The sequence below is a fragment of the Sturnus vulgaris genome, unplaced genomic scaffold, assembly GCF_052056855.1.
Source record: "Sturnus vulgaris isolate bStuVul1 unplaced genomic scaffold, bStuVul1.hap1 Scaffold_198, whole genome shotgun sequence".
NCBI classification, from domain to species: Eukaryota; Metazoa; Chordata; class Aves; order Passeriformes; family Sturnidae; genus Sturnus; species Sturnus vulgaris.
In genome coordinates this window covers 7347397-7373157 of record NW_028276185.1, presented here as the reverse complement: position 1 = coordinate 7373157, position 25761 = coordinate 7347397, and the positions used below count along the sequence as shown (strand labels likewise).

Sequence of the window (25761 nt, the reverse complement as noted above, 5' to 3'; positions counted from 1 at the left end):
TGCAGTTAGAATTTTCTAGCAATTCATGGGAAAAATTCTATAGGTAAGAAGGAACAAAAGAAAAGAAACCTAACCCCCAATAAATAGATAAATATGTAACAACAGTAAATATCTAACAGTAAATAAATATCTAATAGATAAATATCAAACAACAGTAAACATCTAACAACAGATAAATATCTAATAATATATAAATATCTAACAGTAAATATCTAACAGTAGTAATGTCTTGCACAGTTGGCTATCATGCAAAGACGAATCCTGATTATTACAAACAGTTCTTTAGGCACAGAAGAGGAATAATTTAAAACATATTTTTATCTGCATCAGTCTCTGTATTTTCAGTTGTTTCAGGAGCAGAACCCTTAACTCTGGAGCAGTGAATCCAGGGTCCTTTGCCAGCAACTTTGACTGAGGTGAGGGTGGTCGGCAGGACTTGGAATGGTCCTCTCCACTTGGCTTGTAGAGGATCACTGTCCCTCCACTTCACATAGACCCAGTGTCCAGGCTGGAAGGGATGTGCAGGTGTGTCCAGTCCTATGGGTCTGGATAGCAGGATGTAATTCTGGAGCTTCTGCAATATGGAACCTAAAGCCATTAGATATCTCTGTAAATCCAGTTTCCCCTTCATGTGAATTTAACCTGGAACAGGTGGAATCTGATATGGCTGCCTGTTGTAATGCAATGGGGGTTCTTCCCTTTGTGGCAACTTCACCAGCCTGACCGGGTTACAGCGTGGCTAATAATAATAATAATAATAATAATAAGCGGGATGGGAATGATGGTGCCTGTGATATCCTTTTAATCCATCTGTGAACATGTGATCTGAGAGGCTGCATCCAAAGACCGGGGGAGGGATATACACAGGGATACCCGAGGGCAAAGGTCCAAAGACAAATGAGAATTAGGGACGTGTCTAGGCATGCCTGACATGTCCTTACAAATCCCATGGTTTTAGGCTAAAGCCTCTGCATCTGCAGGGCAGGGGCCAGACCTAATGTCTAAGGCCTTGCTTTTTAACAGCCTGCCTCCCAAGGTCTTAAATTTGTGCTTTCTTTATAGGGAATTTGGGCTAAATCCCAGTCCATCTCAGCCAAATCGACTACCACAGGAAGGGGCTGGATCCAGCTCTGGGAATTGCTCAGGCAGTGATTCCTGCCGGGATGAGAGAGGGTCATGGTGTCACCCTGTCCCTGTCCCCATCCCACAGGATGGACCTTGCTGGAGCCCATGGTGAGCGGGAGCTGCTCCGGAATTCCACCTGATCCTGCCTCAAACTTGCTCCATCCATCCAACTGATCCTGCTCTGGAACACCTCCCTGATCCCACTTCATCCATCCCACACCAATCCTGTTCCATCCACTCCACGTAATCCCGCCCCACCCATCCTGTCCCAATCCCTCTCTGGAATTCCAACCAATCCTGCCCCATCCATCTCACACAAATCCTGCCCCATCCACCCTGCACCAATCCTACCCCATCCATCCCACCTGATCCCGCTCCAGAATCCAGCTGTGATCCCACTCCACAATTCCATCTGATCCTGCCCTGGACCCCTGCTCTGATCTAGAATCCCTCCCTGATCCCAATCAGTCCAATCCTGCCCCGATCCCTCTCTGGAATCCCACCCTCATCCCGCTCCATACCTGTGGTCAAGCTGTTGTTCCCACATCATTTCCTGCAGAAAGAGAAGATCCATGAGATTCTAGCACTGATCACACACCAGGATTAACCCCAGGATCCATCCTGAGATCTGCACAGAGGGGATCCAGAGCTGGATCCACCACTGGTACTCACTGGCTGCCATGCTGTATTCATTCCTGTCCCTCCTCCCTGTGGAGAAACAGAAGGATCAGCGTTGGTGGCACAGGATTCCCAGAACAGTGCCAGGTGGATCCGTGCCCCTTCCCGGCCCCCATCCCGTGCGTTACCGGATTGGTGCTTCCAGACAACGAATCCAATGAGGACAATGAGGATGATGATGGCAGCGATGATGGACACAGCGACCACCACAGTGAGATTCCTGCCAGCTGTCGGCTCTGAGAAATGTGGGATGGTGAGGAGGGGGAGGGGAATCCCCATTTGGGCATTCCAAATTCCCAATTCCCACATTCCACATTCCCAGCCTCACCCCAAGCGTAGATCCCAGGCTCCAACATTCCGGGATGCTCCACCCGGCACCGGTACTGCTCCCGCTCCTCCGGCTGCGCCTCGATCCTGGCCCAGGTGTGGAAGGTGCCGTCGCTGTTGGGAACGATCCCGCCCCACTCTGTCTCCTGATCCCAGATTTCATCCCCCTTCATCCAGTTGACTGCAATGGAGCTGGGGTAGAATCCGTACGCATGGCAGGACAAGATCAGCGTCCCGTGTTCCTCTTTTCCAGACACATGGACATCAGGGGGCTCTGGAATGGGATAACAGTGAGAGACATCCATGGAATTCCATGGGAATGGGATGAGGGTGAGATCTGCCCATGGAATTCCATGGGAATGGGATGGGGGTGAGATCTGCCCCTGGAATTCCCACTGGAATGGGATGGGGGCGAGATCTGCCCATGGAATTCCCCCTAGAATGGGATGAGGGAGAGATCTGCCAATGGAATTCAATGGGAACGTGATGGGGGTGAGACCTGCCCATGGAATTGTCATAGTGCCTGGTTTTATATTGTGTTAATTGGTTTGTACTTAGTTCTACAATGGCTCACTCCTATGTTACACCCCTAGTTTGATATGTTTTGGATTCTCCCCTTCCTGCCTCTACCCATGTCCATCATCCCCGAACCCCTCCTATATTCCAGATTCTTCCCTGCTCGTCACCCTAGCCCCAACCCACATGGCTGTCAATCCCCCTTGGCCCCTCCTATCTTTCCAGCATGTTCTGTATCAGTCATCCCCTTCTTGGTACATGATTCGATGTTGCATTATAGTCTCCGCCTATGTTTCCCTCTATTGGTTGTATGTAAACTTAGTCCCTCCTTATGTTACACCCCTAAGCTGTAGCGATTGGTTGCTGTATTGTACCCTCCCATGGGGGAGGGCCCCTATTTAAGTTGCTGCAAGTCTGTGTTCCCTGCCTTCTGTGGTTCCTCCTCCGTGACTGTGGTTGGTTCTCTATCCCTCTCCAATAAATCCTATCCTGGAATTACAAAAGGACTCTCCTGCGCTCTTTTCCTTCCCTTGGACCGGTATCATCGCAGCAAGAGCTTGGAGCTCTACCTTTATCTCGGGTTCCCAGGATCCTGGGAAAAGGCCACTCTCGGCACAGGCTCGTCTTGGAGCTAGCAGGGTGACCCTAGCTTGAGTGGGCAAAGGGGAACTGTGTCAGAATTCTATGGGAATGGGATGAGGATGAGACCTGCCCATGGAATTCCATGCGAATGGGACAGGGGTGAGACCTGCCCATGCAATTCCCACTAGAATAGAACGGGGGCAAGATCTGCACATGGAATTCTCACAGGAATTACCATGTTCCCAAGTTCTCCATTCCCAAATCCCACATTCCCACAGGAATTCTGCTCCCACCTTTGTGGTCCAGCTCCTTCTGCCCATATCCGACATATTTCTGCAGCCATTCTGGACATTCGTGCTCCAGGGTATTCGTCAAACTCTTAGCATAATTTTCATGTTCCCAGTACCTCCTGGTGACCTCAGCAGCGCTGTTGGCCGTCACAAATCTCCCAGATCCCAGGTCAAAGGAGATGAAATCTTGCCCATCGTAGCCACTCCGGTAGGATCCCCGGACGCTCCCGTCGGACAGGAGATCACAGCCGGTAACTCGCAACAATGTGTGGAGACCTGCGGGGATTGTACCCACAGAGAACCATGGAATTGTCTCCTATCCCCACAGAGCCCCATTCCAACCCTATGGAGCCCCAGAGTCTGATGGAGACCCACAGAGCCTCATCCCAGCCCCATGGATCCACATCCCAACCCATGGATCACAAGATATCCCATACCAGCTTAATGGATGTATCCCCATCTCAGCCCCTTTGGCACCCTGTGAATCCACAGCCAAATCCCATAAATCTCATCCCAGCCTCACAGATCCCCCCACTCACCCCTGCTCTGGTTGTATCGGTCCTGCAGTGTCTCCAGGTTCCCAGCAGTCACGTGCTGGCCCCTCTCATAGAACTCGGTCTGGCTATCCCAATATTCCGGATCGGCTCCATCCTTCATCCACTGTGTCAGCGGCTCCATCCAGCCCCGCTCGCTGTCATAGCGTGTGAAGGGGATCCCATCCAGGTACCCCATGGACATGAACTGGGGGATCCCCGGGCTGGGCTCCGACACCCCCACAGACAGGAAGCGCAGGGAGTGGAGAACTGGAGGGACACGGAGATTTGGGGGGGTTGAGGGGGTCATGGATGAATGAAAGAGAAACTGGGAGAGCCGGGAATGGGGTGCATGGGGCCCCAGTGTCCAGCAATGGGGGCTCAGGGGACTCCCTGTGCCAAGGAAAGGGGGATACAAGAACTGGGAGAGGTGGGATGGGGTTCCAGGGAATCCCTGTGCCCAGGAAAGGGGGATACAAAGTTTAGGAGAGATGGGATGGGGGTTGCAGGAGATCCCTGTGCCCAGGAAAGGGGGTCCAGGGGTCCCCAGCCAAGGAAAAAGGGGTCACAAGGTGGGGAGACCTGGGACAGCTGGAATGGGGAGCTCAGGGGTCCTTGATGCAGAGGGAAAGGAGGCCTGGGGGGCGGAGAAAAGCAGGAATCAATGTCCAGGGGGTCTCAGGGTCAAGGAAAGGGGGAGTCTGGAAATAGGAAAGGCAGGATGGATGGGAAAGGGGGTGCAGGGGGGATTGGTACTGGATAAGGAAAGGCAGGGGGCACCAGTGCTCAAGATTAAAAATTCAGGGGGTGCCCAGAGCCCAGAATCCCCCCGGGACCCTCCACGACCCCCCAGGGCCCCCCCCGACTCCCTGGGACCTACCACAGGACAAGCAGGGCGTGGAAAACTGAGGGGACGCAGAGACTGGGGGGGCAGGAAGCGGAATGTAGAGAGCCTTGGAAGGGTCCAAGGTCAAGGAAGGGACTGGGAGAGTAGGGATCGGGGATCCAGGATGTCCCTGTGCCCAGGAAAGTGGTCCAGGGGTCCCGGGTGTTGCGGGAAAGCGGGGTCTGGGAGCTGGGAAAGGCAGGAATGGGGGTTCAGGGGGTCCCTGGGTCACGGGAAAGGGGGGGTCTGGGGATGGGAGAGGCGAGCGGATCCCGGAGGCGCAGCCTGGGAGACGGGAAAGAGACCGAGGGAGAGCGGTGGGGGAGGGGATGCGGGAAAGGGGGAATTCCAGGGAGTTCATCTGGATCCCATTGGATCCCCGCTGCGACCCCCCTGAGACCCCTGGGACGCCGGGGACCTCTTGGACTCCGTTTCGGGAAGTAGCGGGAGTGGAAAACGGGGAGGACACGGAAAGCTGGGAGATCCGGGGGGTCCAAAGGTCAAGGAAAAAAGCGGATCTGCGGTCTGGGAAAAGCAGGATGCCGGAAAAGGAGGAGCAGGGGGGGTCCCAAGGCCGGAAATGGAGATTCAGGGGTGTCTCTGTGCCCAGGAATGGGGGTTCAGGGTGGTCCCCGTGCCAGATAAGGGACTACAGGGGGGTCTCGGTGCCCGGAAATTGGTGCTCAACGGAGTCCCCGTGCCCAGAAATGGGGGTACAGGGGATCCTAGCGCCGGGGAAGGGCTTGGCGGGGGGTCACAGGACCCAAAATGGGCTATGGAGGGGTTTCCCGTACCCGGGAATGAAGGTTTGGGGAGTCCCGGTGCCCGATATGGGAAGTTCAGGGGGGTTCCCGGTCCGCGATTCGGGGTTCAAAGGGATCCTGATCCTCAGGAATGGGGTTTCAGGGGGTCCCGGTGCCAGATGAGGGGGTACAGGGAGGTCCTGGTGCTAGGGAATGGGATGGGGGGGTCACAGGACCCAAAATGGGGATACCGGTGGGAGGGGTGTACAGAGTGGTCGCGATTTCAGGGGTCCCTCTCACCTCTCGTCGCGCCCCCCGGATCCCAGAGGAGCCCCAGGAGCCCCAAGAGCAGCCCCAGACCCAGCGCTGGAGCCATCGCGCTGCTCCGCTGCGGGCCCGCCCCCAGCACTGGCCCCGCCCCCAGAGCCGCCTCCGGCCACGCCATTGGCGCCGATATTTCCTGTCCGCCAATGGCAGTTCGCTATCTCAGTGACGTCATCCGTCGCCGGGTAGATCCCGGTCTCTCCGGTTGGGACGCGGAAGCGAAAGAGACCGAGGGAGCGCGCGCGGGGGGAGGGGACGTCGGAATTCCACAGAATCCCTCTGGGTCCCTCTGGATCCCCGCTGCGATCCCCCGGAGCCCTCTGAGAACCACCTGGGACCCCCTTAAGAAAGCGCCGGGTAAGCCGTTTCGGATCCTTGTTATTAAAAATGTATAAATTGAGACCCAAATCAAAATTAGATTAAATGATCTGCTGTTACTGCCAGAGGCAGAAAAGAATTTATTGGGGAGGGATTTAATAATAGCATAGGATTTGAAAACTAAAGTATCCCAAGGGCAGTTTAAAATTTTTGCTTTAACCTAAAACGACGAGTTGCAAATATGTCCTGAGGTGTGGTACACCCCTGGAGAAATAGGGAAGTTAAAAATGAAACCTATCAAAGTGAAAATCACTGATCCCGATTTACCTATCCGAGTTCATCAATATCCAATATCTCTGGAAGGGAGACGGGGCCTTAAGCCTCTCATAGAAAACCTTTTGCAACAGGGGGCTTTAGAACCATGTATGTCCCCACATAATACTCCTATTCTGCCTGTCAAAAAGACAGATGGGAATTACAGATTGGTACAGGATTTGAGGGCTATAAATCAGCGAACTGTTACCAAATTTCCTGTAGTAGCAAACCCTTACACACTCTTAAAGGATTTGTCCCCTGACTACACTTGGTATAGTGTAATAGATCTAAAAGATGCCTTCTGGGCATGCCCATTAGAGGAAAGTAGCAGAGATTGCTTTGCCTTTGAATGGGAAGATCCTGATAAGGGCAGGAAACAACAACTGCATTGGACACTATTGCCTCAGGGCTTTACAGAATCCCCTAATCTCTTTGGACAAGCCCTAGAAGAATTAATGCAATCTTTTGAGTCACCAGAAGGGCTGTAATTGTAGCCTGTTCATTAAAAAAAAAAAAAGGTGTCCATCTTGGGTATCGCCCATTCGCATTATGTGTTCAATGTAAAAAAAAATAAATGTAAGGAAACTATTAAGGTACTTAATACCCTATCAGCACACGGAGAAATCGAAATTTATGATCATAACTAGTAGGAGTTATTCGAGAATGGAACAAGAGGAAAAAAGAAAGCCAGAGCAGGAGTATTGGTAAAAGAGTGTCAGAAGGGTTGTGTATACTGAGCTGTTACTGCTGTACCTCGTACTGGAATGTGGGCCCCACAGCCCACTTCAGAAATGAAACACCCGTATTGGGTGGGAGTTTTAGTGAAGGAGATGTGTGAGATGAGCCAGATGCTGAAGGAGTACCTTTCCCCAGCTGGTGAGAAACCCTCCCCCTGCCTTAAAGAGTTAGAGTCTGATGGTGCAGCAGTGGAACCCACAGACATTACATCTGTCCAGGTCCCAGCTGAACTGCAAGGGCACTCACAGACAGCAGCAGTTGCCCCTGTGGAAACTAAGAAATCTAAGATGAAAACAAAGCACCTAGTCAATAAATATAAGAAAGGAGGGTCCTCACAACCAGCAGGGGAGCCAGAGGCTGAGATCATCAACGAGTCCGTGTCGTATGAGAGTCTCCGTAATCTATGAAAAGACCTTGTGTGACAGTGCCGTGAGACTTTTACAACCTGGTTACTGCGGATCTGGGACATTATGGGAACAGGTGTGTGACTGGATGGTACCGAGGCAAGGAATTTGGGATCCTTGACCCAGGACTCAGGTGTGGACCAGGTATTTGTAAGGGAGCCAGGGCCCCTTTCCCTCTGGGAGCGACTTTTAATGAGTGTAAGAGAGAGGTTTCTCCACAGAAAATGCAGGAGCACCACCATAGAATGTGCTGGAAGACCCTTGAGGAAAGGATCCAACAGCTGAGAGAAGTGGCAGTGCTGGAGGTGCTCTTTGGGAGGGATGGACAGCATGACAATGACCCTGACAAGGTCAGGTGCACAGGGCAGATGTTGTGGAATCTGGCAAACCTGGGGCCATCTCAATACACCACCTTCATTGCAACAATTAATGCTGCTAATAACCGAGAGACAGTGGGTTCTGTTGCCAACGAGTTTAGAAATTAGGAGAGTGTGATCAATGGCCTGATGCAGGCTCGTGTCTCTGCTGTGATTAAGGAACTCAAAGAGGATTTTAGAGAGGAGATAAGGGAGGAGATGAGGAAGATCAGTGCAGCACCAGTGCGAGTCACAGGCCCCAAAGTCAGAGCTCAATGTCCCCCAGCTAGATAGAGGGTACAACTCATGAGCTGACCTGTGGTTCTTTCTGCGTGGCCATGGGGAAGACACGAGAAGGTGGGATGGGAAACCCACTTCTGTCCTGGCAGCACGGGTGTGTCAGCTCAGGGGGGGAAACACAAACCGAGGGAGCTCCACTAAAGTGAAGGTAGCCTCAGCCTCCCATGACCGAACTGCCAGGTACTACAGAGGGGATGCTCTGTTGGATCCCCTTGAAGGAACCTCTGGTATGTATGCCCAGGAAGGAAATAATAAACAGGGCTAGAGGGGCATTGCCTCTAACCAGAGAGAGGCACAGGAAAACCGGGTCTTTTGGATGGTGTGTCCTGGCACATCAGAGCCACAGAAATATAGAATGTTAGTTGATCCTGGTTCACAGTGTACCCTAATGCCATTGGGACATGTGGGGACAGATCCTGTTTCCATTGCTGGGGTGACAGGAGAATTGCAGGAATTGACTCTGCTGGAGGCTGAGGTGAGCCTGACTGGGAAGGAGTGGCAGAAACATCCAGTTATGACTGGCCACTTCCCTGGTGGGCGTTGCCCATGGTGTCTCTGTTGCAGCTCTTGCAGCTGTGTCCAGTCCATGGCTCTGAGCCCCTTCTCTTTCTTCTCTGGAAAATCACATTCCTGTATCTCCATCTCTTTCTTCTTTTTGTAAGAATCTTCTATTTACAAGGGTCCCCAGCAGGTTCTTCTATTTACAAGGTCTGGACCTCCACAGCTCTCGACTGCTGGCAGCTCTTCCCAGTCACCTTCCCCCACTGGGGTTCCAACTCCACCACTATCCCCACAGCTGGGCTATTGCCTATCACATCGGGGTCACCACTCATTGCAGTTGAGACAGAAGTGATGACAAAAAACTCTGTGTTCGTGCAACAAAAAACAACTTTTATTGAGGGCTGTTCTCCCTATATAGCCTTTGAAGTCTGCATGGTTAGCTCTGCTTGGCTAAATTAGTTGCCACCTGGCTAACTGGCCAATGGCTGCCCATGTCCCAGATGGCCTAGACCTGCTCCCGAACAGCCCAGACTGCTCAAGTTATATCATTACGGTAGTTATAGAATTATTTACATTATAAAATTACAATTGGGATTAGTTATAACTGGAAGGCCTCCAGGCCAGCTGTTAGCTACTACAGGTTTAGTGCTGGCCAAATCTTCCACTAGAATTATTTACTCATTTCCTGCTGTGAGATGGGATTAGGAGGAAGGCAAAGCAGACTCAAACCTTAAAGGGTATAAAGAAAGAACTTTATTAACAGAACTAAAAGAATTATAAGAATCAGAATAAAACCTTCAGAACACTTCTCCTCCCTCCACATCCTCTTTTCTTTACACTGACAACATGCAGGAACAATTCAGCCAGTTTACCACCTCTAAAATAGTCTTCCCAGTTCACTTAGGGAGAGGAGTCTCTCTTGTCATGCTATGGAGACTTCTCCACAAGAGACAATTCTCTCGTGGCTTCAAAGTCACAGTGCATCAGCTGCCCAGGAGAATGGAAATCTCATCACTTTGTAAAAGTCACTCCCCTCGACCTACAGCTTTCCCCACAATTGTTTTTGAGGGCTCAATCTTTGGCTAGTGGGGTACACTTTTAAGGATGAGCTGTTCAGAAGCAAAGGTTCTCTTCATCTGTCTCTGAGATCATCTTCATCCCTGGGAACAGAGGTTCTCTTCTTCTTCCCTGGGGTAAAGGGTCTTCATCACTCTCATCTCTCTCTATTCATGCCACTTCAATATCTGCTTGTTCAGCATGGATGCTTTTGCTCACAATTGAAACATTTCATCCTTCATGTGCTTTTCAACAAGTTACAGGGAAATAGAGTCTGACATATCAACTTTATCTTTCCCATAGACTTACAAGAGGATTTCAGCCCAAGAGTCAGGCATGTCCTCAATCCCTCCCATCTGGGACCTGAATTCTACTTCTCTAACCTTGGGGTCCACATGTTGTTCCTCTACGTGTCTTCACTCTGTCCTGTTCTCTCACTCAAGAGAGAATTGAAGGTCTGCAAGTCTCATCTGTACAGTGAAAGAGATAATATCTTGTTCCAAGGCCTGCAGATAATCATATGATCCCTGCTAGGTGGTGCCCAGGGCTGTTTACAGTGGAGAATTCTGAGGGGCTGTGCCAGGATTTTTAAGGGGCCCAGCCAGGACAGTGTGGCCGCTGTGGCTGCACAGCTTTTTCAGTGGTTTGACAGGTTGTCAGTTGTCAAAACTAATCACTGATTAGATTTTGTCAGACATGGAGGAAGCTCTCAGCAGCTCCTGTCAAAAAAAATCATTTCCGGGGGTGGCTTCTTCCCTCCTCACCAAATGTCAAATGTGCAAAACCAGTACAGAGGGTCTCCCCTTTCTGTTGTGAGGTCTCATGTTGTCACCTTTGGCTCCATGAGGCCCTGTAAAGTCAAAATGGATCCTTCATTCCAGGAGACCCCACAATGTCACAATGATCTGTGGACACCATAAGGCCCTGAGGCATCACAATGGCCCCTTGGTTCCAAAAATCCCCGCAGAACCATAGGGGCCTCTGGATTCCATGAGACCCCACAGTGTCACAGAATCCCTTTCTTTCCCTGAAGCCCCAAAATATCACAAAGGATTCCTGGTCCCATGAGGCCCCGCAGAACTATAAGGGCCTCTGGATTCCACAAGACTCCAAAGTGTCAGAGTCACTTTATTTCCCCAAATCCTGAAAGTGTCACAATGGATTCTTGGATTCAAGAGACTCCACAGTGTCACAGCGTCCCCTCAGTTCCATGAAGTCACAGAGAATGTCAAGGCCTTGTGGGATCACAATGGATCCTTGGTTCCATGAGGACCCGCAGAATCACAGGGGCCTCTGGATTCCACAAGACACTGGAGTGTCACAGTGTCCACACAGTTCCATGTGTCTCCTGAGTGTCACAATGGCCCCAGGGTTCCATGTGTCCCCTCAGTGTCACAATGGTCCCACAGTTCCAAGAGGCCCTGAGGTGTCACAATGTCTCACGGTTCCGTGTGTACCCTGAATGTCACAATGTCCCCACAGTTCCATGTGTCCCCTCAGTGTCACAATGGTCCCACAGTTCCAAGAGGCCCTGAGGTGTCACAATGTCTCACGGTTCCGTGTGTACCCTGAATGTCACAATGTCCCCACAGTTCCATGTGTCCCCTCAGTGTCACAATGGCCCCACAGTTCCATGTGTCCCCTCAAAGTTACAATATCCCCAAAGTTCCACATGTCCCATTAGTGTCACAATGGCCCAGGGTTCCATGTGTCCCTTCGGTATCACCATGGTCCCAAAGTTCCAAGAGACCCTGCCATGTCACAATGGCCCAATGGTTCCATGTGTCCCCTCATGTCACAATGGCCTCAGGGTTCCATTCGTCTCCTCAGTATGACACTGGCCTCAGGATTCCATGTTTCCCCTCAGTGACACAATGGTCGCAGGCGTTCATGTGCCCACCAATGTCACAATGGCTCCACAGTTCCATGTGTCCCCTCAGTGTCACCATGGTCCCACAGTTCCAAGAGCCCCTCCTGTATCACAATGGCCAAATGGTTCCGTGTGTCCCCTCATGTCACAATGACCTCAGGGTTCCACGCTTCTCCTCAGTGACACAATGTCCCCAGGCTTTCATGTGTCCCCTCAGTGTCACTTTGGGCCAGGGTTCCATGTGTGCCCTCAATATCACAATGGTCCCACGGTTCCATGTGTCTCCTGAGTGTCACAATGACCCCACGGTTCCAGGAGGCGCTGCAGTGTCACAGTGACCCCACGGTTCCATTTGTCCCCTCTGTGTCACAATGGCCCCAGAGTTCTCTGTGTCCTCCCAATGTCACAATGTCCCTACAGTTCCATGTGTCTCCTCAACATCACAATGGCCCCAGGGTTCCATGAGTCCCCTCAGAATCACAGTGTCCCCATGGTTCCATGTGTCCCATCAGTGTCACCATGGTCCCAAGGCACCAAGAGACCCTGCTGTGTCACAATGGCCCAATGGTTCCATGTATCCCCTCATTTCACAATGGCCTCAGGTTTCCATGTGACCCCTCAGTGTCACAATGGCATCATGGTTCCACGTTTTCCCTCAGTGACACAATGGCCCCAGGCTTTCATGTGTCCCCACAGTGACACAATATCCGCACAGTTCCACGTGTCCCCTCAGTGTCGCAATGCCCCCACTCTTCCAGGAGGCTCTGCAGTGGCACAATGGCCCCAGTGTTCCATGTGTCCCCTCAGTGAGACAATGGCCTCAGGGTTCCATATGTCCCCTCAATGTCACAATGGCCCCAAAGTGTCATGTGTGCCCTCAGTGACACAATGGCCCCACAGTTCCACCTGTCCCCTCATTGTCACAGACGAGCAGCACTGGAGTGGGAGCAGCACCACTGGAGGGGTTGCAGCTGCACTGGAACAGGAGCAGTGGCTGTGGAACAACAGGGGAGAAGCTGTGGAACACAAGTCCTGTGAGGAGCAGCTGAGGGAGCTGGGAATGTTTATCCTGGGGAAGAGGAGGCTCAGGGGAGACCTCATCACTCTCTACAACTCCCTGACAGGAGGGTGCAGCCTGGTGGGGGTCGAGCTCTTCTCTTAGGGAACAGGGACAGGACAAGAGGACACAGCCTTAACTGCACCAAAGGAAGGTTTATCCTGAACATTAGAAAGAATTTATTCACAGGGTGATTGGGCATTGGAATGGGCTGCCCAGGGAAGTGTTGGATTCACTTGTAAATGGGGTAACTGCACCACCTAATTAGTGCCTTGTCTTCATTTTCTTTTGCTTTTAGTCAGAGACAGGATTAAAAACACAAAGGAGGTGAATTTTCTTGAATTTGGGCTTGGTTGTTTAATGAATCTTAATGTACAGAGAGTTCTGCAACAAGTCTAGCCACCAGCTAAAAGCCAGCACAATGGAGGCGTATCAAGCTAGATACAAGGATTTTAAAGTTAAAAAGTTCAATTAAGAACTAACACCTATATTATTTATACTTTTCACTAAATAACCAAACTGCTGTGACCTACTGTGCAGCAATAACTGTCCAACCAGAATCTACTACCTGAAACCATGAAGAAAGAAGAAGAAGACAGAAAGAGACAACAATTAAAGCCTTCCGTCTTGTTCCATACTGTCCTAGGGTGATGTTATGGTGCTTGTATCTCCAGTCATGTGTTCTATTTATGCTCGGTATTATGTCCTGTGCTTTCAGGACTGAATCTGAAAGTGAAGGTTTATTTTGTCTTGTTATCAGCCGGCTCATCTCCCCCATGGTCTGTGTTTAGGAGAGGCTTGCTCGCTTGCTCACTTTTGCTCCTACTTTTTTTGCTTTTGCCCTTGCTTTTGCTTATTAGTTAGCTCAGCTAGGCAGTCCAATTTTTTCTCTGGACTGTTTTTTTTCTCTCCCTTTCCTGAATACCATCTGAACCTGTTCTGGACGGGGACCTGGGAAACACCAAGGAACACCGGCAGTCTGCATTCTGTCACCTGCAGCAGTCATTCCCCAGCGCCAGAGACTGATAACTGAGCGACCACTCGCAGGAGAGACTCTCTGAGTTTGTCATCCATTCAGAGGGGTGAAAGAGTTTTTTATCATCATGTCTTTTTTTGTGCTGGGGAGTGTTTTGCTTGTTAAATAAACAGGTTTTTTCCCACACCTCTCTGAGGAAATTTTTCCGGTGGTGGGGGGAGGAGTCGTGGGTGTTTGCTTTCTGGGGGCTCCTTCCAAAGGTTTTCCCCCCAAATTTGCCCTAAACCAGGACATATAAATTTTACTATATTCTAAAAACCCCAAATTCCAAACCCTTCACCATGTGAAATCACATATTTTATTCCAATAATACACCTGTGACTCCAACTCTATTATTCAAATTTGGAAGCCTTCTCCAAGGCCTCAAATCAAAAGCAGTGTTCTCCTGGGGGTCAGTATCAGAAAGCACAGAAAGTTCAAAAGTACCAGGTTTCTGGGATCCAACAGTCACCATCCCTGGAAGTGTTTAAGGAAAGACTGGATGTGGCACTCAGTGCCATGGGCTGGTGACAAGGTGCTGTTGGGTCATTGGTTGGACTGGATGATCTCAAAGGTCTTTTCCAACCTCAGTTCTGTGATTCCGTGATTCAATGGAGCATCAATGGCAAATGGGTGGATAAAGAGTGGAACAGGCCTGGCAGCTGTTCTGGGAGCAGTGCTGGAGATGCCGAAGGGAACGGCGGCGGAGCGGGAATGGAGCGGCGCCGGAGATGCCGAAGCTGCGGGACACAGAGCGGCTCCGAGCGCTGTGTCCTGCAGGAGCCAGCCCTGCACACCAGAGCCGAGCCCGTCAGGCTGACCCAGAGCAGGGGGCAGGGGCAGGAATTGCTGCTGGGCCATGGGAGCTGTGGATCGAGTGCATTTAATGGTGACTTGGGGCTTTGATTCTTGTCACTGCAGCCACATTCTGTGGTGCCAGGACCCTTCCAGTTCATCTGAAGTCATGAACTCAGGACAAAAGGAGAACAAAAGGAATCAAACGGCCTTCTCAGCTGCAGGGGAACACATCTTGGTTTAATGATTTCTGATATAGGAGACAAACTGGGTCAGTTATTGGCCTGTGGTTTGTTCTAATCCAGGAACAATTTGCAAAGTATTGACATTTGGCATTAAAAATGAGCAACATGCCTCATCATCTGAATATTGCATATGGGGTACAGAGCTATTTGTGGTTGTTATTATTGTGATTTTTCTTCTTTTTTCTCCTCTGCCAGAGTCAGGATTAAAAGCTTGAGAGACAGTATTTCGTGTTTTGACTCCAATGTTTATTCTTATCTATATTACAGTGACTTCTACAGCACGTCTAGCTAACAAGCTAAAAATGGTGATGTATCTCTGTCGTTACAAGGCCTTTTAAGACCTAACTGTCCAATTAAGAACAAACATCTAAATTATTTTTACTTTTAACCCAATAACCAATCACCTGTGACCTGCAATGTGGAATTTCCTATCCAATTAAACAAGATCTCACCTAGACCCATGAAGATGAAGAAGAAAGAAACCTCCTCCCTAAAACTTCCAATTTGCCTCCTACATATTACTATATTCTAAAACCCTAAATTCCAAAATTTCCACCATGTGATATTACACACTTCTATTCAAACTACACACCAGTGATCCCAGTTCTATAATTCAATTTTGGAAGCCTTCTCCACAGCCTCAGGTCAAAAACTGTATTTTCTTGTGGGTCAGTATCTGTCAGCACAGAAAAGTCTAAAACTCTTGGTGTCCAGGGTTCCAACAGTTATGATGAAGAAAACAACTGGAATTATTTTCTTTCCTGCTTTCACTCTTTCTTCCTCTCTATGGATTTAAGCCTCCACCACTCCCTGCAGGTCTGCTTTCCATAATCTGCTCCTCTGGAGTTGGGATGTGACAAATGAGCAGTGGAAAGAGGGAGGATAATGGATAATGGACCATTCCTACTGCAAACTCTGCTTTAGTAGCCTCTGGATTTCCAGTGTTTAGAAATTCTCATGTTTTAAACTACCTGACCAAATCCCACGTTTCTCGCTTTTGCCCTGGCTGAAATCCTTCCTTTGGCCTTGTTTATGAACCAACCTTCAGAAACACCTCATTGCAGACGCTTTTCTGTTGGGTTTGATAAGAGATGACAAGGAAATCAACACGAGGGGGAGGGATGAGGGAGAGGGAAGAAACAATTCCTTCCTTCTGTCTTCCTTGTGGAAAGTCTCCTCTAGAGGTTGTGCTGCAGCTGGAGACTTGGCCAGAGGGAAGTGATTGAGCTGAGGCAGCAGAGGCATCTCCTCCCTGGTTTGTAGCCCTGGGGCTGGGAGGGGACACAGGTGCCCCCCTTGCACCCCACAACCCCCTGGAATGGGGGATTCTCCCTGCCTCTGCCAGGTGCTCCTTATCCATGCCTGGCCTGGGTGCTCCTGGTCTGAGCTCCCTCCCATGGTCATTCCTGGTGGTGGGGAGTGGGAGGGAGGAGTTCAGTGCCAATCTGGGAGGTGCCAGCAGGGTCAGAGATGTGGGGAGGTGACAGTGACAGAGTGACAGGATGTGCAGATGGACACAGGGACAAGACAACACCTCTGGGGGAAACCTCTTGGAGATTTGGGGGGAGTTTGTTTGTAAGATACACACGGACACAGAGCAAAGCTTTGCTCAAAGGGTTTATTGATTATTCAGGGGAAATGGCCCAGGGCTCAAAGGGTTCAGGAGGTTCCTCCAGGGATGATCATCTCCTCATGCCACCAGAGGGGATCAGGACAATGGTGTCCCCACAGCTTGCAATCCTAAAAATCAAAACCCAGAAGGTGACCTCTGGTGCCCACTGGGAAATGAGAGGGGCCCTGTCCCCACCCCTCTCCCTGCAGGCACGGCTCACCTAGACACCCAGAGAGGCAGCCAGGCGCTTCTGCCGCAGAACAGCCTCCAGCTTCTCAACAAGAGGGGGCTGGGGACAAACACAGCATTAGAGACACACTGGGGGCACTGGGCTGCACTGGGAGGTGGGGAAAGAACAGGGGTCATTGGGGAAGGGACCTGTGCGGGGAAATAGGGGGCAGGAGCTGCTGTGCTCCTGGCCAGAAGCCCTGGGGTCCTGCCAAGAGGCACAGCTGGGGCAGGGGCTGCGTCCTGGGTCACCCAGGGGGGTGCTGGGGGAACAGGGATGGGAATGCAATGGGGGCCTGGGAAAGGGGCGCTCTGGGGAGGATCTGTGGGGCAGGGGAGTTGTCTGGGGTGTCAGTAGGGGTGCACTGGGCTATTCTGGGACAAACTGGGATGGTCTGGGGTGTGGTGGCCATGCAAGGGGAGGGTCTGACACTGCCAGAACTCGTGGTACCCACCAGAGGCGTCTCCAGGATCACGACATCGTCTACATCAATCTGCAGAGAGACCAGGAGACCTCGCTGGGAACTGGGATGGACCCGGTGCCAGCAAAGGATGGGGGGACACAACTGCCCCCAAATTCCCAGAGGGAATGCCCTCCAATCCCAGCACCCCACTCACCTCCCGCAGATCATCTTGGGTTCCTTCCAGGAGCGCCTGGGAATCAAGAACAAAAGTTTGGCCTGGATTAGATCCAGTGGGGCTGTGGGGGGACAGGGAGCAGGGTGGAGGTGATGGGGTGGGAATTCAGGGCCTCCAAGGAGATCTGTTTGAGGTGGGGGGAGACCCAAAGACACTGAACTGGGGTCAATGGAGGGATCAAGGGACTGGGCTGGGTCTGGGGAAGGGGCTCGGTGTGAGGTACAGGGGAGGAGAAAGGAATTGCAGGGTAGGGACATGGGAATGCAAGGGAGGGGCTGGGTGGGGACAGAAGAACGAGGATGGGTGGGGACAAAAGCGACAGGACCGAGTGAGGATTTGGGAAGGGTGGGGGGTGACTCGGGGAACTGTTGAAGGGGAACCCGCTGCAGTGACCAGGAAGAAAGGCAAAGGATTCACGGGAGGAGACATGGAAGGAAAGGCCTCGGGAATGGTCAGTGGGAGGCGTTTGGGGACCCTGGAGAGGACACAGAGGAGGAAGCAGGGACGGAATTCCTGAAGAAACCGAAAGGGTGGGATGGGAGGGGACAAAGGGCAGGGTGTGGGGACAGCGTTTGGCTGGTGCCTCACCTTGGCCTGTGCCGGGGGGCACAGCAGGATGGAGAAGAGCAGGGCCACGCTGAGCACAGCCACCTTCATCTTCCTCTCGCACTGGGCAGTGCTGGCTGAGGCTGCAGCAGGGCAGGAGCACCTTTATCCCTGCCGGGACTCCTCCCTGCGCCCTCCCTGACAGACCCCAGGCCAAAGCCCGGCTTGGCACAGCCCCCAGCCCTGGCCACAAGCCCTGGCACAGAGTCCATCCCGGCTGTGGCACGGATCCAGCCCCGCTCCCCGCATCCCTGCAGCTTCCTGCACGGGGCAGCTGCCCCTGGAGGGGACCGGGCACCCGGGGGGCCGAGGGGGGCAGGCAGGGATCCAAAGGCAGCTGGGGACCCTGTGGGGACACCCCCACTCCAACACAATCCATCCTCCAACAGCCCCCAGCCCCACACCCCCCATCTCCCGGTACCCCTCCTCTCCAAGGGTTTTTCCTTCCAGACACCCCAGAGCTGAGCCCAGCCACTCACCCAGTGGGTCTGAGCAGAATTGCCACTGTTCATCCTCCTGCCCCACGGAGAAACAGGAGATGGACTGACCCCCTCTTCCTGGGACAATGAGACTCCAGAACCTCAGAAAATTGGGATATGAGAGGACAGAGGTGTCATGAACCTGGGAAATAGCCAGGTGATTTGAATCTCCAGGCACTGGAGACACTGGAGAGAACTGGGAAATGATCACCTCAAGACAAGGCTGAAGCTTGAGGAATTGCTCAGGTGTGGCACTTCCCACATCCACACCACCCATTATTTCCACAGCTCTGGGCTGTCCCACGGGGAAAGCTCTGGGAGGGAACGGGCAGCGGGGGAATCACAGCCATGGACAGCTCTCAGGAACCACTTCTCAGGGGATTTTCACTTCTTGGATGCCCAAGATGTCTGAATGTCTTCCTGGTGCTTCAGGCCCTGGGTAAACAGGGCTTATCAGAGATTCTGACAGGACCAACATCCCTCCCCTGACTGGGCACCTCTGTTTGTCCAATTAGATCCCAATGGCTGCTCTAGGAGAAGTGCCAACTTCCCCATATTCCTTGGGATGGGCACATCCTGCTCAGGGCCAGTGCTGGCTTGGGCAAAGGCCAGGGCATTGCAGAGACCCTGTATGGGGACAAGGGCCTTGGGGAGCTGTGGGCAAGTCCCAGGCAGGGACAGAGCTGGAGTGGGAGCTTTGTTGGGGATGGGGTCGCTGGCCCCGGCTGCCTGCTCTGCCCCCTGATGGGTTTCTACCCTGCCGACATCCAGCTGAGCTGGTTCCAGGGCCAGCAGGAGCTCTCGGGACACGTGGTGGCCACCGACCTGGTCCCCAACAGAGACTGGATTTCTACCAGCTCCTGGTGCTGCTGGAAAACCCCCCCGGCACGGGGTCAGCTCCAGCTCCAGGTGGAGCACGTCAGCCTGGAGCACCCCCTGAGCCGGCACTGGGGCACGGCCCGGACCCCACAGCGGGGGGGAGTGAGGGAGGTATTGGGGGGACTGGTAGGGGAATTGAGGTGTGCTGGGAGTAACAGGGAGAGAGTTTAAGATAGCCTGGTTTAAACTGGGAGTAAGGCTGGGGGTTTTAGAATGGCTGAGGTGTCTGAAGGATGTTGGGGAGGGTGGGATGGGGTTCCGGGGGTCCTGGTGGGCACTGGGAGGGAGTCTGGGGATGCTGGGTGTAACTGGGAGGGATTTGAGTGAGCCTGGAGGGGATGGAAGATCAGGAATGGAAAAGCAGGGGTTGGAATGAGGTTGGTCGTGCTGGAAAGAGACTGGGAGGAGATTTTAAGGGGTCCTACGTGGGCTGGAGGCAATTGGGAGGGTGCTTAGAGGGGTTTCGGGTATCTGTGACAGGTCTGGGGGGGTTCTGACCCTTGTGAACCCCCAGAGATGTTGCCAGACACCGTCGACACCAAGGTGCTGATGGGGATTGGGGACTCCGTGGTGGGCTTCATCTTCCTGGCACTGGAGTTCGGCTTCTACCTGTGCAAGAAGGTGAGAGGGGGTCCTAACGAGTCGTGGGCCCCCTCCTCCAGAGCCTGTGTGCTCCCCCTGGGGAACCCTGGCTCAGTGTTACCCCCTTTTCTCTGCCCACAAAGCTCCTGTCCCAGCAGCCGCTGCAGACCCTGCTGTCACCATCCGCTATTAATGCAGAGTGGGGGTCGTGATGGTTCTTTTGATCTCAAAGGTGCAAACAGGCAAAATGCAGGGGACAAAATCAGTTTATTCAACAGCAGAAAATCAGTTTATTCAACAACAGCAATGCATTTCATCAAATGCCAACAATTCAGTTACGGTAAAGGGGAGAGGTATAGGAAACAAAGTATAGGGAAAGGGGAAGGAAAGGAAGGGATGGGAGAATAGCTACCAACAGACGAGACGGGCGTCCTCACGGGTCATCCGATAGACGAGTCTTCGTCCGTGGGGAGATCTCAGGGGTCTTCATCAGTGGAGAGATCTCAAAGGGTCTTTCCCAGAGGGTCGCTCTTTTATAGTCCTTCTCCAAAGCGAGTGGCCTCTGGCCAAGAGGTGGGAAGATTTATGGACCATTGTGTGGTGCTGCAGGAGACAAGTACGGACAAGCAGTCCTCAGTTGGTACAACACAACCTTTGGTTGGTGCCACGACAGCACAGTCCAGTGAACACAATACACCAGCACACAGTCACGAGCATCCACCTGGCCCGGCCAGTAAACCATTGTCCAGAGTCAGCCTGGGTGGGGTCCTCGAGGTCTCCTTGCGACGGTCGGGAGGCAAAATCGAGGGGAATTTCGGACCGACCCTTACACCTGCCCAGGTGGGGAACACTGGGTGCTGTGAGTCTGCCCGGCAACCGGTGAGTCATCACAGCTGCTCTCTCTCATTGGCTGAATCTTCTTCATCGCATTCTCTGATTGGCTGAGGACAGCCCCGGGAGTTGAGAGAAGGAACAGGAGAGATCCCGCCCCGAGCACCGGCACGGGAACAACAGAGCCAGCCTGGGCACAGCGAGGGAATTTATTACCAACCAAATCACAGCAGCACAAGGAGAAGGGAAAGAAATCTCTCCAACCCCTTTCCCCTATCCAACAGGGATCACCAGAGCTCTGCCCAACGGGGGTCACTGGGGATCATCCAACACCGATCCTCCCATGGGGGATGGAGCTGGAGCAGAGCACGAAGCTCTTCCCACACTCGGGGCACTCACAGGGCTTCCCTTAGTGGTGACTCCGTTGGTGTTGGGTCAAGGTTGAGCTCCTGGAGAAGCTCTTCCCACACTCAGGACACTCGTAGGGCCTCTCCCCAGTGTGGATGCGCCGGTGGACAGTGAGGGTGGAGTTCTGCTTGAATCCCTTCCCGCAGTCAGGGCAGGAGAATGGCCTCTCCTCTGTGTGAATCCGCTCATGTACGAGGAGATTAAAGGTGGTCTGAAACCTCTTCCCACACTTGGGACACTTGTAGGGCCTCTCCCCAGTGTGGATGCGCCGGTGGAGAGTGAGGGTGGAGTTGCGGTTGAATCTCTTCCCGCAGTCGGGGCAGCGGAAGGGCCTCTCATCTGTGTGAATCCGCTCATGTCTGACGAGAGTGGAGCTTCTCTGAAACCTCTTCCCACACTTGAGACACTCGTAGGGCCTCTCCCCAGTGTGGGTGCGCCGGTGGTTTATCAGGCCGGAGCTCCACCCAAAGCTCTTCCCACATTGCAAGCAGCTGTAGGGCCCTTCCCCTGTGTGGATCACCTGGTGCCGGATCAGGCTGGAGCTGTAGTTGAAACTCTTCCCACATTGCCCACACTGGTAGGGCTTTTCCCCAGTGTGGATCACCTGGTGCCGGATCAGGCTGGAGCTGTCGGTGAAGCTCTTCCCACATTCCCCACACTCGTAGGGCCCTTCCTCTGTGTGGATCATCTGGTGCCGGATCAGGCAGAAGCTGTCTCTGAATCCCTTCCCACATTCCCCACACTCGTAAGGCTTTTCCCCAGTGTGGATCATCTGGTGCTGGCGCAGGTTGGAGCTGTTCCTGAAGCTCTTCCCACAATCCCCACACTCATAGGGCTTTTCCCCAGTGTGGACTCTCTGGTGCCGGATCAGGCTGGAGGTGTTGATGAATCCCTTCCCACATTCCCCACACTCATAGGGCTTTTCGCCAGTGTGGATCCTCTGGTGCCGGATCAGCTGGGAGCTGTACCTGAAACCCTTCCCACATTCCGAGCACTCGTGGGGCTTCTCCCCTCCAGGAGGCTTCTCCACCAGCTCTGAGCTCTGCCTGGATCTCCGGCCGCCTTCCTGGCTCAGGGAGGGTCTTTCCTCCTCGCAGCTCCCTGGGCTGGGTTTGCAGCCCCTCCTCAAGAGGGATCTCCGGGGCTTTTCCTCCTCCATCTGCCAATGCCTTGGGAATGAAAAATCCTGGTTTGGGGAAAAAACAAGAGAAGAGTGTGTTGGGCTGGGTGTTCCTCCTTGTCCAAGTGCAACTCAGGAACTCATTGGGCATCTTGTGTCTGTAAGAACCTCCAAAACACCAAGATTCAAACCAAAAATCCTCCAAACATCATGACGCAGATCAAAATCCCCACAAACACCAAGATTTAGCCAAAACCCTCTCCAAAATAGAAAGCTTCAACTGCTGCAAAAAACCAAAGCACCAACATTTAGCCAAATAAAGCTCAGAAATACCAAGATTAACCCATGTGAAAATCATGGATCCCCCTCTCCGGTCACCTGCTGCATGCGATGGGGACAATGCTCCTGAGGCCTGGGGAGAGGCTGCAGATACAGGGAGGGGGGAACCTTGTGCTCCTTCCTGTTTCTTCTCTTCCTACTCCTGTGTCCCTACTCTTCCTCCTATTATTCCTCTTTCTCCTGCACAATCCCACCTGCTCCTCCCACGTGCATCCATGGCTGCTTTAGGAATACAATGGGACCTTCACAAGCCCTTGCACCCCCAGAGCTCAGGTCAGGTTGAAAGAACAAACAGGAAATAAAGAAACACCTTTGGAAGCTGGTGATAGAAGCCAAGATGCCATGGCTATGGCTTTTGCCATTGGCTTTGGCCAGAAAAAGTGCCAGATCCAGGGCAGATATTCCATTATCTCCCTTGGAATTGGTGTGTGAAATTTTTTACCCTGGTAATTCTCCATCTAGTGGAGAATAATCCTACTTTTGTGTTGTCAGTTAGGTTTGGGCCAAGGATGTGACAAGCAATTTTTACTCCTTGGAGAAGAAGTAGGAAAATCTTGATTGCATTGGAAATTTTTGTGTATATTTTTGAATGGCTCTTAATGATGGCAACATTTCCATATGGGTTTTTCCATGTTCACGTTTAGGGTAGATTTTGCAATACCAGAAAAGCTTTAAAGGTGATGCTTCAATGCATAAACATTTAAGAAATATTGTTAAAAAGGAAAAAAAAATGGCAAAAAATAATGCAGATTGTGGGGGTGCACTTGTGGATCACCCAATGACTGCTCTGGAATAGAAGCATTGGACCCAGGCACAGCCAGGATAGGAGCTTTAGAAATGCAAATTAACACAGCTAGGGCAAAGTGTGCACAATGTACCAGGGTCTTGTTCCCTGGGAGAGGAATTTCCCTGAGTCCATCTGCCCCTCACCCCCAGCTCTGCCTGCTTGCACAGATGGAATTTGCACAACTAAAGGCAGAGCCCATAGTGAGGATATCTAACTGCAACAGAAATTGGTTAAGCTGCAAAGAGAAACAGCAAAGGAAAACGTTGTGAAAACTTCATGAAAAATGTGGGAGGGGGGAATAATCCCTCTCCCCAGTCCAACATGTGCTGTCACTGTTCAGAGAAATCAGTTGGGAATCCAAGTATTTGATGATTATTTAGAGAAAATTGGTCAATTGATGCAGCCCTGGCTGGAGGGAGCACCCAAAAATGGGAAAAAGATGAACGGCCACCAGAACAAATCCTACAACACCACGGACCAGCCCCTGGAAGCCCTAATGATTTCGTACCAGGAGACAAAAAAAATCCATCCATAATTTGAGTGGCATAATTAGGTTAAAAACTGTCCTCGAAATAATAACTAAACAGACAGCTCCAGCTCCTGACTTTACTGCCCACCAATCCAAGGAAATGATGAATGACACATGTCACCATGGGATAGAATCAGATTATCTATTAAAAGAAGGAGAGGAGTTTGTGGAAAATTAAATGATTGAAACTGCTATTTGCAAACAGATGATAACCAAAAAGTGGTGAAACAGATAACAAAGGAAAGAAGAAAACAGCTCATATTCCAATCCAAATGTAGAAAGGATGAGAATGGGTCACGTTTCTGTGGTTCCCTGGCACACCATGGGTTAAACGAATGCTGTTCCTCCTCTGATGTGCTGCAGCAACTCTCATCTTTTTACCATGCACTGAGTGCAGCTCATTCAGCAGGTGAGCAAGGGGACGCAGGTGGCAGCCAGGCCTCCTGATCCAGAAACGGCTACAAAAGGACAGGGAATGAGGTCACTGAGAATAATCCCAAAATCAAAGAGGATCCAGGAAAAGAGACTAAGTCAATGGTAATAAAGTTAGTAAAGATAATTATTGAGAAAATGAGAAGAGGGTTTGAACAGAGTAAGATGAATGTGCCTGGAGACAGGGCCAGGAATTTGTACAAAAGGAAGTAACAAGACAAACCATCATTTTCAGAAAATTAATTGGTACGGACAACTGCTCAGCCAAGATCCTTCTCAATTCCTGAACTTCGAGAAGGAGAAACACTTAACAGAGCCGGGAATATCGGATGTTATACAAAAGGAGGGGTGCATATTAACGAGGGCATGAAGTAGGCGGATCGCGAAGTCTGAACCCTCCAAGTACCTCAGGCAGTGGGGAAAGGGAGAGGGAGATCCGGCCGGGAAAATGAGGATAAAAAGGCGGCTGCGTTTTAGAGACCGCATGGCAAATGCCGCATGGCCTCTCCCCTTGTTCATGAATAAAGTGACTTTTACAGGACTCCTCTGTCTCTTTTGTGCACACAAACCTCTCGCCACGTGAATTATCCCGTAGAGCCCCAGAGACAAGGGCAGCTACCTCTGTGCTACCCACAGGAACCGGGACGAGCCAGCGCTGCTCCGGCATCGGCTCCTGCCGAGGCTGCAGGTGGGTCTGGGCTCCATCCCGGACTCACCCCCAGCTCCCAGTGCCCTCAGCTCCCGCTCACCCCGAGCTCCCGGCGGTTCAGGGCAGCAGCGGTTCCTTGGCCTCCTGCCCGCTCCTCAGGCGAGGTTTCCGAGAAATGGCGGAGCTCGGGCAAAGGGAGCAGAGTCCGTGCCGCGTGCAGAGCCCGCCCCTCGCGGCGATTGGCTGGTTCCGCTGTCACTCCTCGAATTCGCGCGCTGATTGGGCAGAGCCGGGGAGAGCCCGGCCCCGGGGCCGCCGCCACCAGGAGACAAAGAGCGAGCGAGGGGGACGGGGCTTGTGTGACTTAGAGCAAAGGATAAATCCATCTCAAACAAAAGATGTTCTTAACAAGCAAAAAGATTTTCACAGACAAACAAGAAAGCTGGTGTGGCAAGTAGAGAAAAGATCTCAGAATTTTCCAATGCAAGAAAACTGAAAAAGTACTTCTAGCTTAAAGTGTGTCATACTAACCTTTGGTGATTGGACAATAGTAACACGAATATGGTAATGTTAGTAGTAAGGACAGGCTATAGGTAACAGTAAAGGATGCTCTGTAATGGAAAGTATAGAATGCACTGTAACCAGAACTAGAGAAGCTTCAGACCAA

At 51.8% G+C, this 25761-nt stretch overlaps 2 protein-coding genes across 5 annotated transcripts in view; both read right to left on the bottom strand.

Annotated features, from left to right (window-relative positions):
- LOC148217948 (uncharacterized) overlaps positions 1-25273 on the bottom strand; it is a 32912-nt gene extending 7639 nt beyond the window's left edge. The window contains exons 1-2 of the mRNA XM_088158330.1: positions 25195-25273; positions 21253-22424 (exon numbers count right to left, since the gene is read on the bottom strand). Of these exons, the coding sequence (XP_088014456.1) occupies positions 21253-22397 (1145 nt within the window). The 5' untranslated portion in view covers positions 22398-22424; positions 25195-25273. The remainder of the gene's footprint in view (positions 1-21252; positions 22425-25194) is intronic.
- Positions 114-6084, bottom strand: LOC148217949 (class I histocompatibility antigen, F10 alpha chain-like). 4 transcript variants are annotated; one of them, XM_088158352.1, is made up of 8 exons: positions 5981-6084; positions 4058-4321; positions 3522-3794; positions 2132-2404; positions 1932-2039; positions 1798-1833; positions 1647-1678; positions 114-588 (listed from the first exon to the last, which is right to left on the bottom strand). In XM_088158352.1, exons 1-7 carry the CDS (start codon positions 6054-6056, stop codon positions 1653-1655), a joined length of 1056 nt encoding a protein of 351 aa, XP_088014478.1. In that variant the 5' UTR covers positions 6057-6084; the 3' UTR covers positions 114-588; positions 1647-1652. The 4 variants fall into 4 exon arrangements, with proteins under 4 accessions (XP_088014478.1, XP_088014479.1, XP_088014476.1 ...); XM_088158353.1 differs by having other exon boundaries at positions 114-574; XM_088158350.1 differs by having other exon boundaries at positions 1798-2039.
- Positions 25274-25761: the final 488 nt, after the last annotated feature.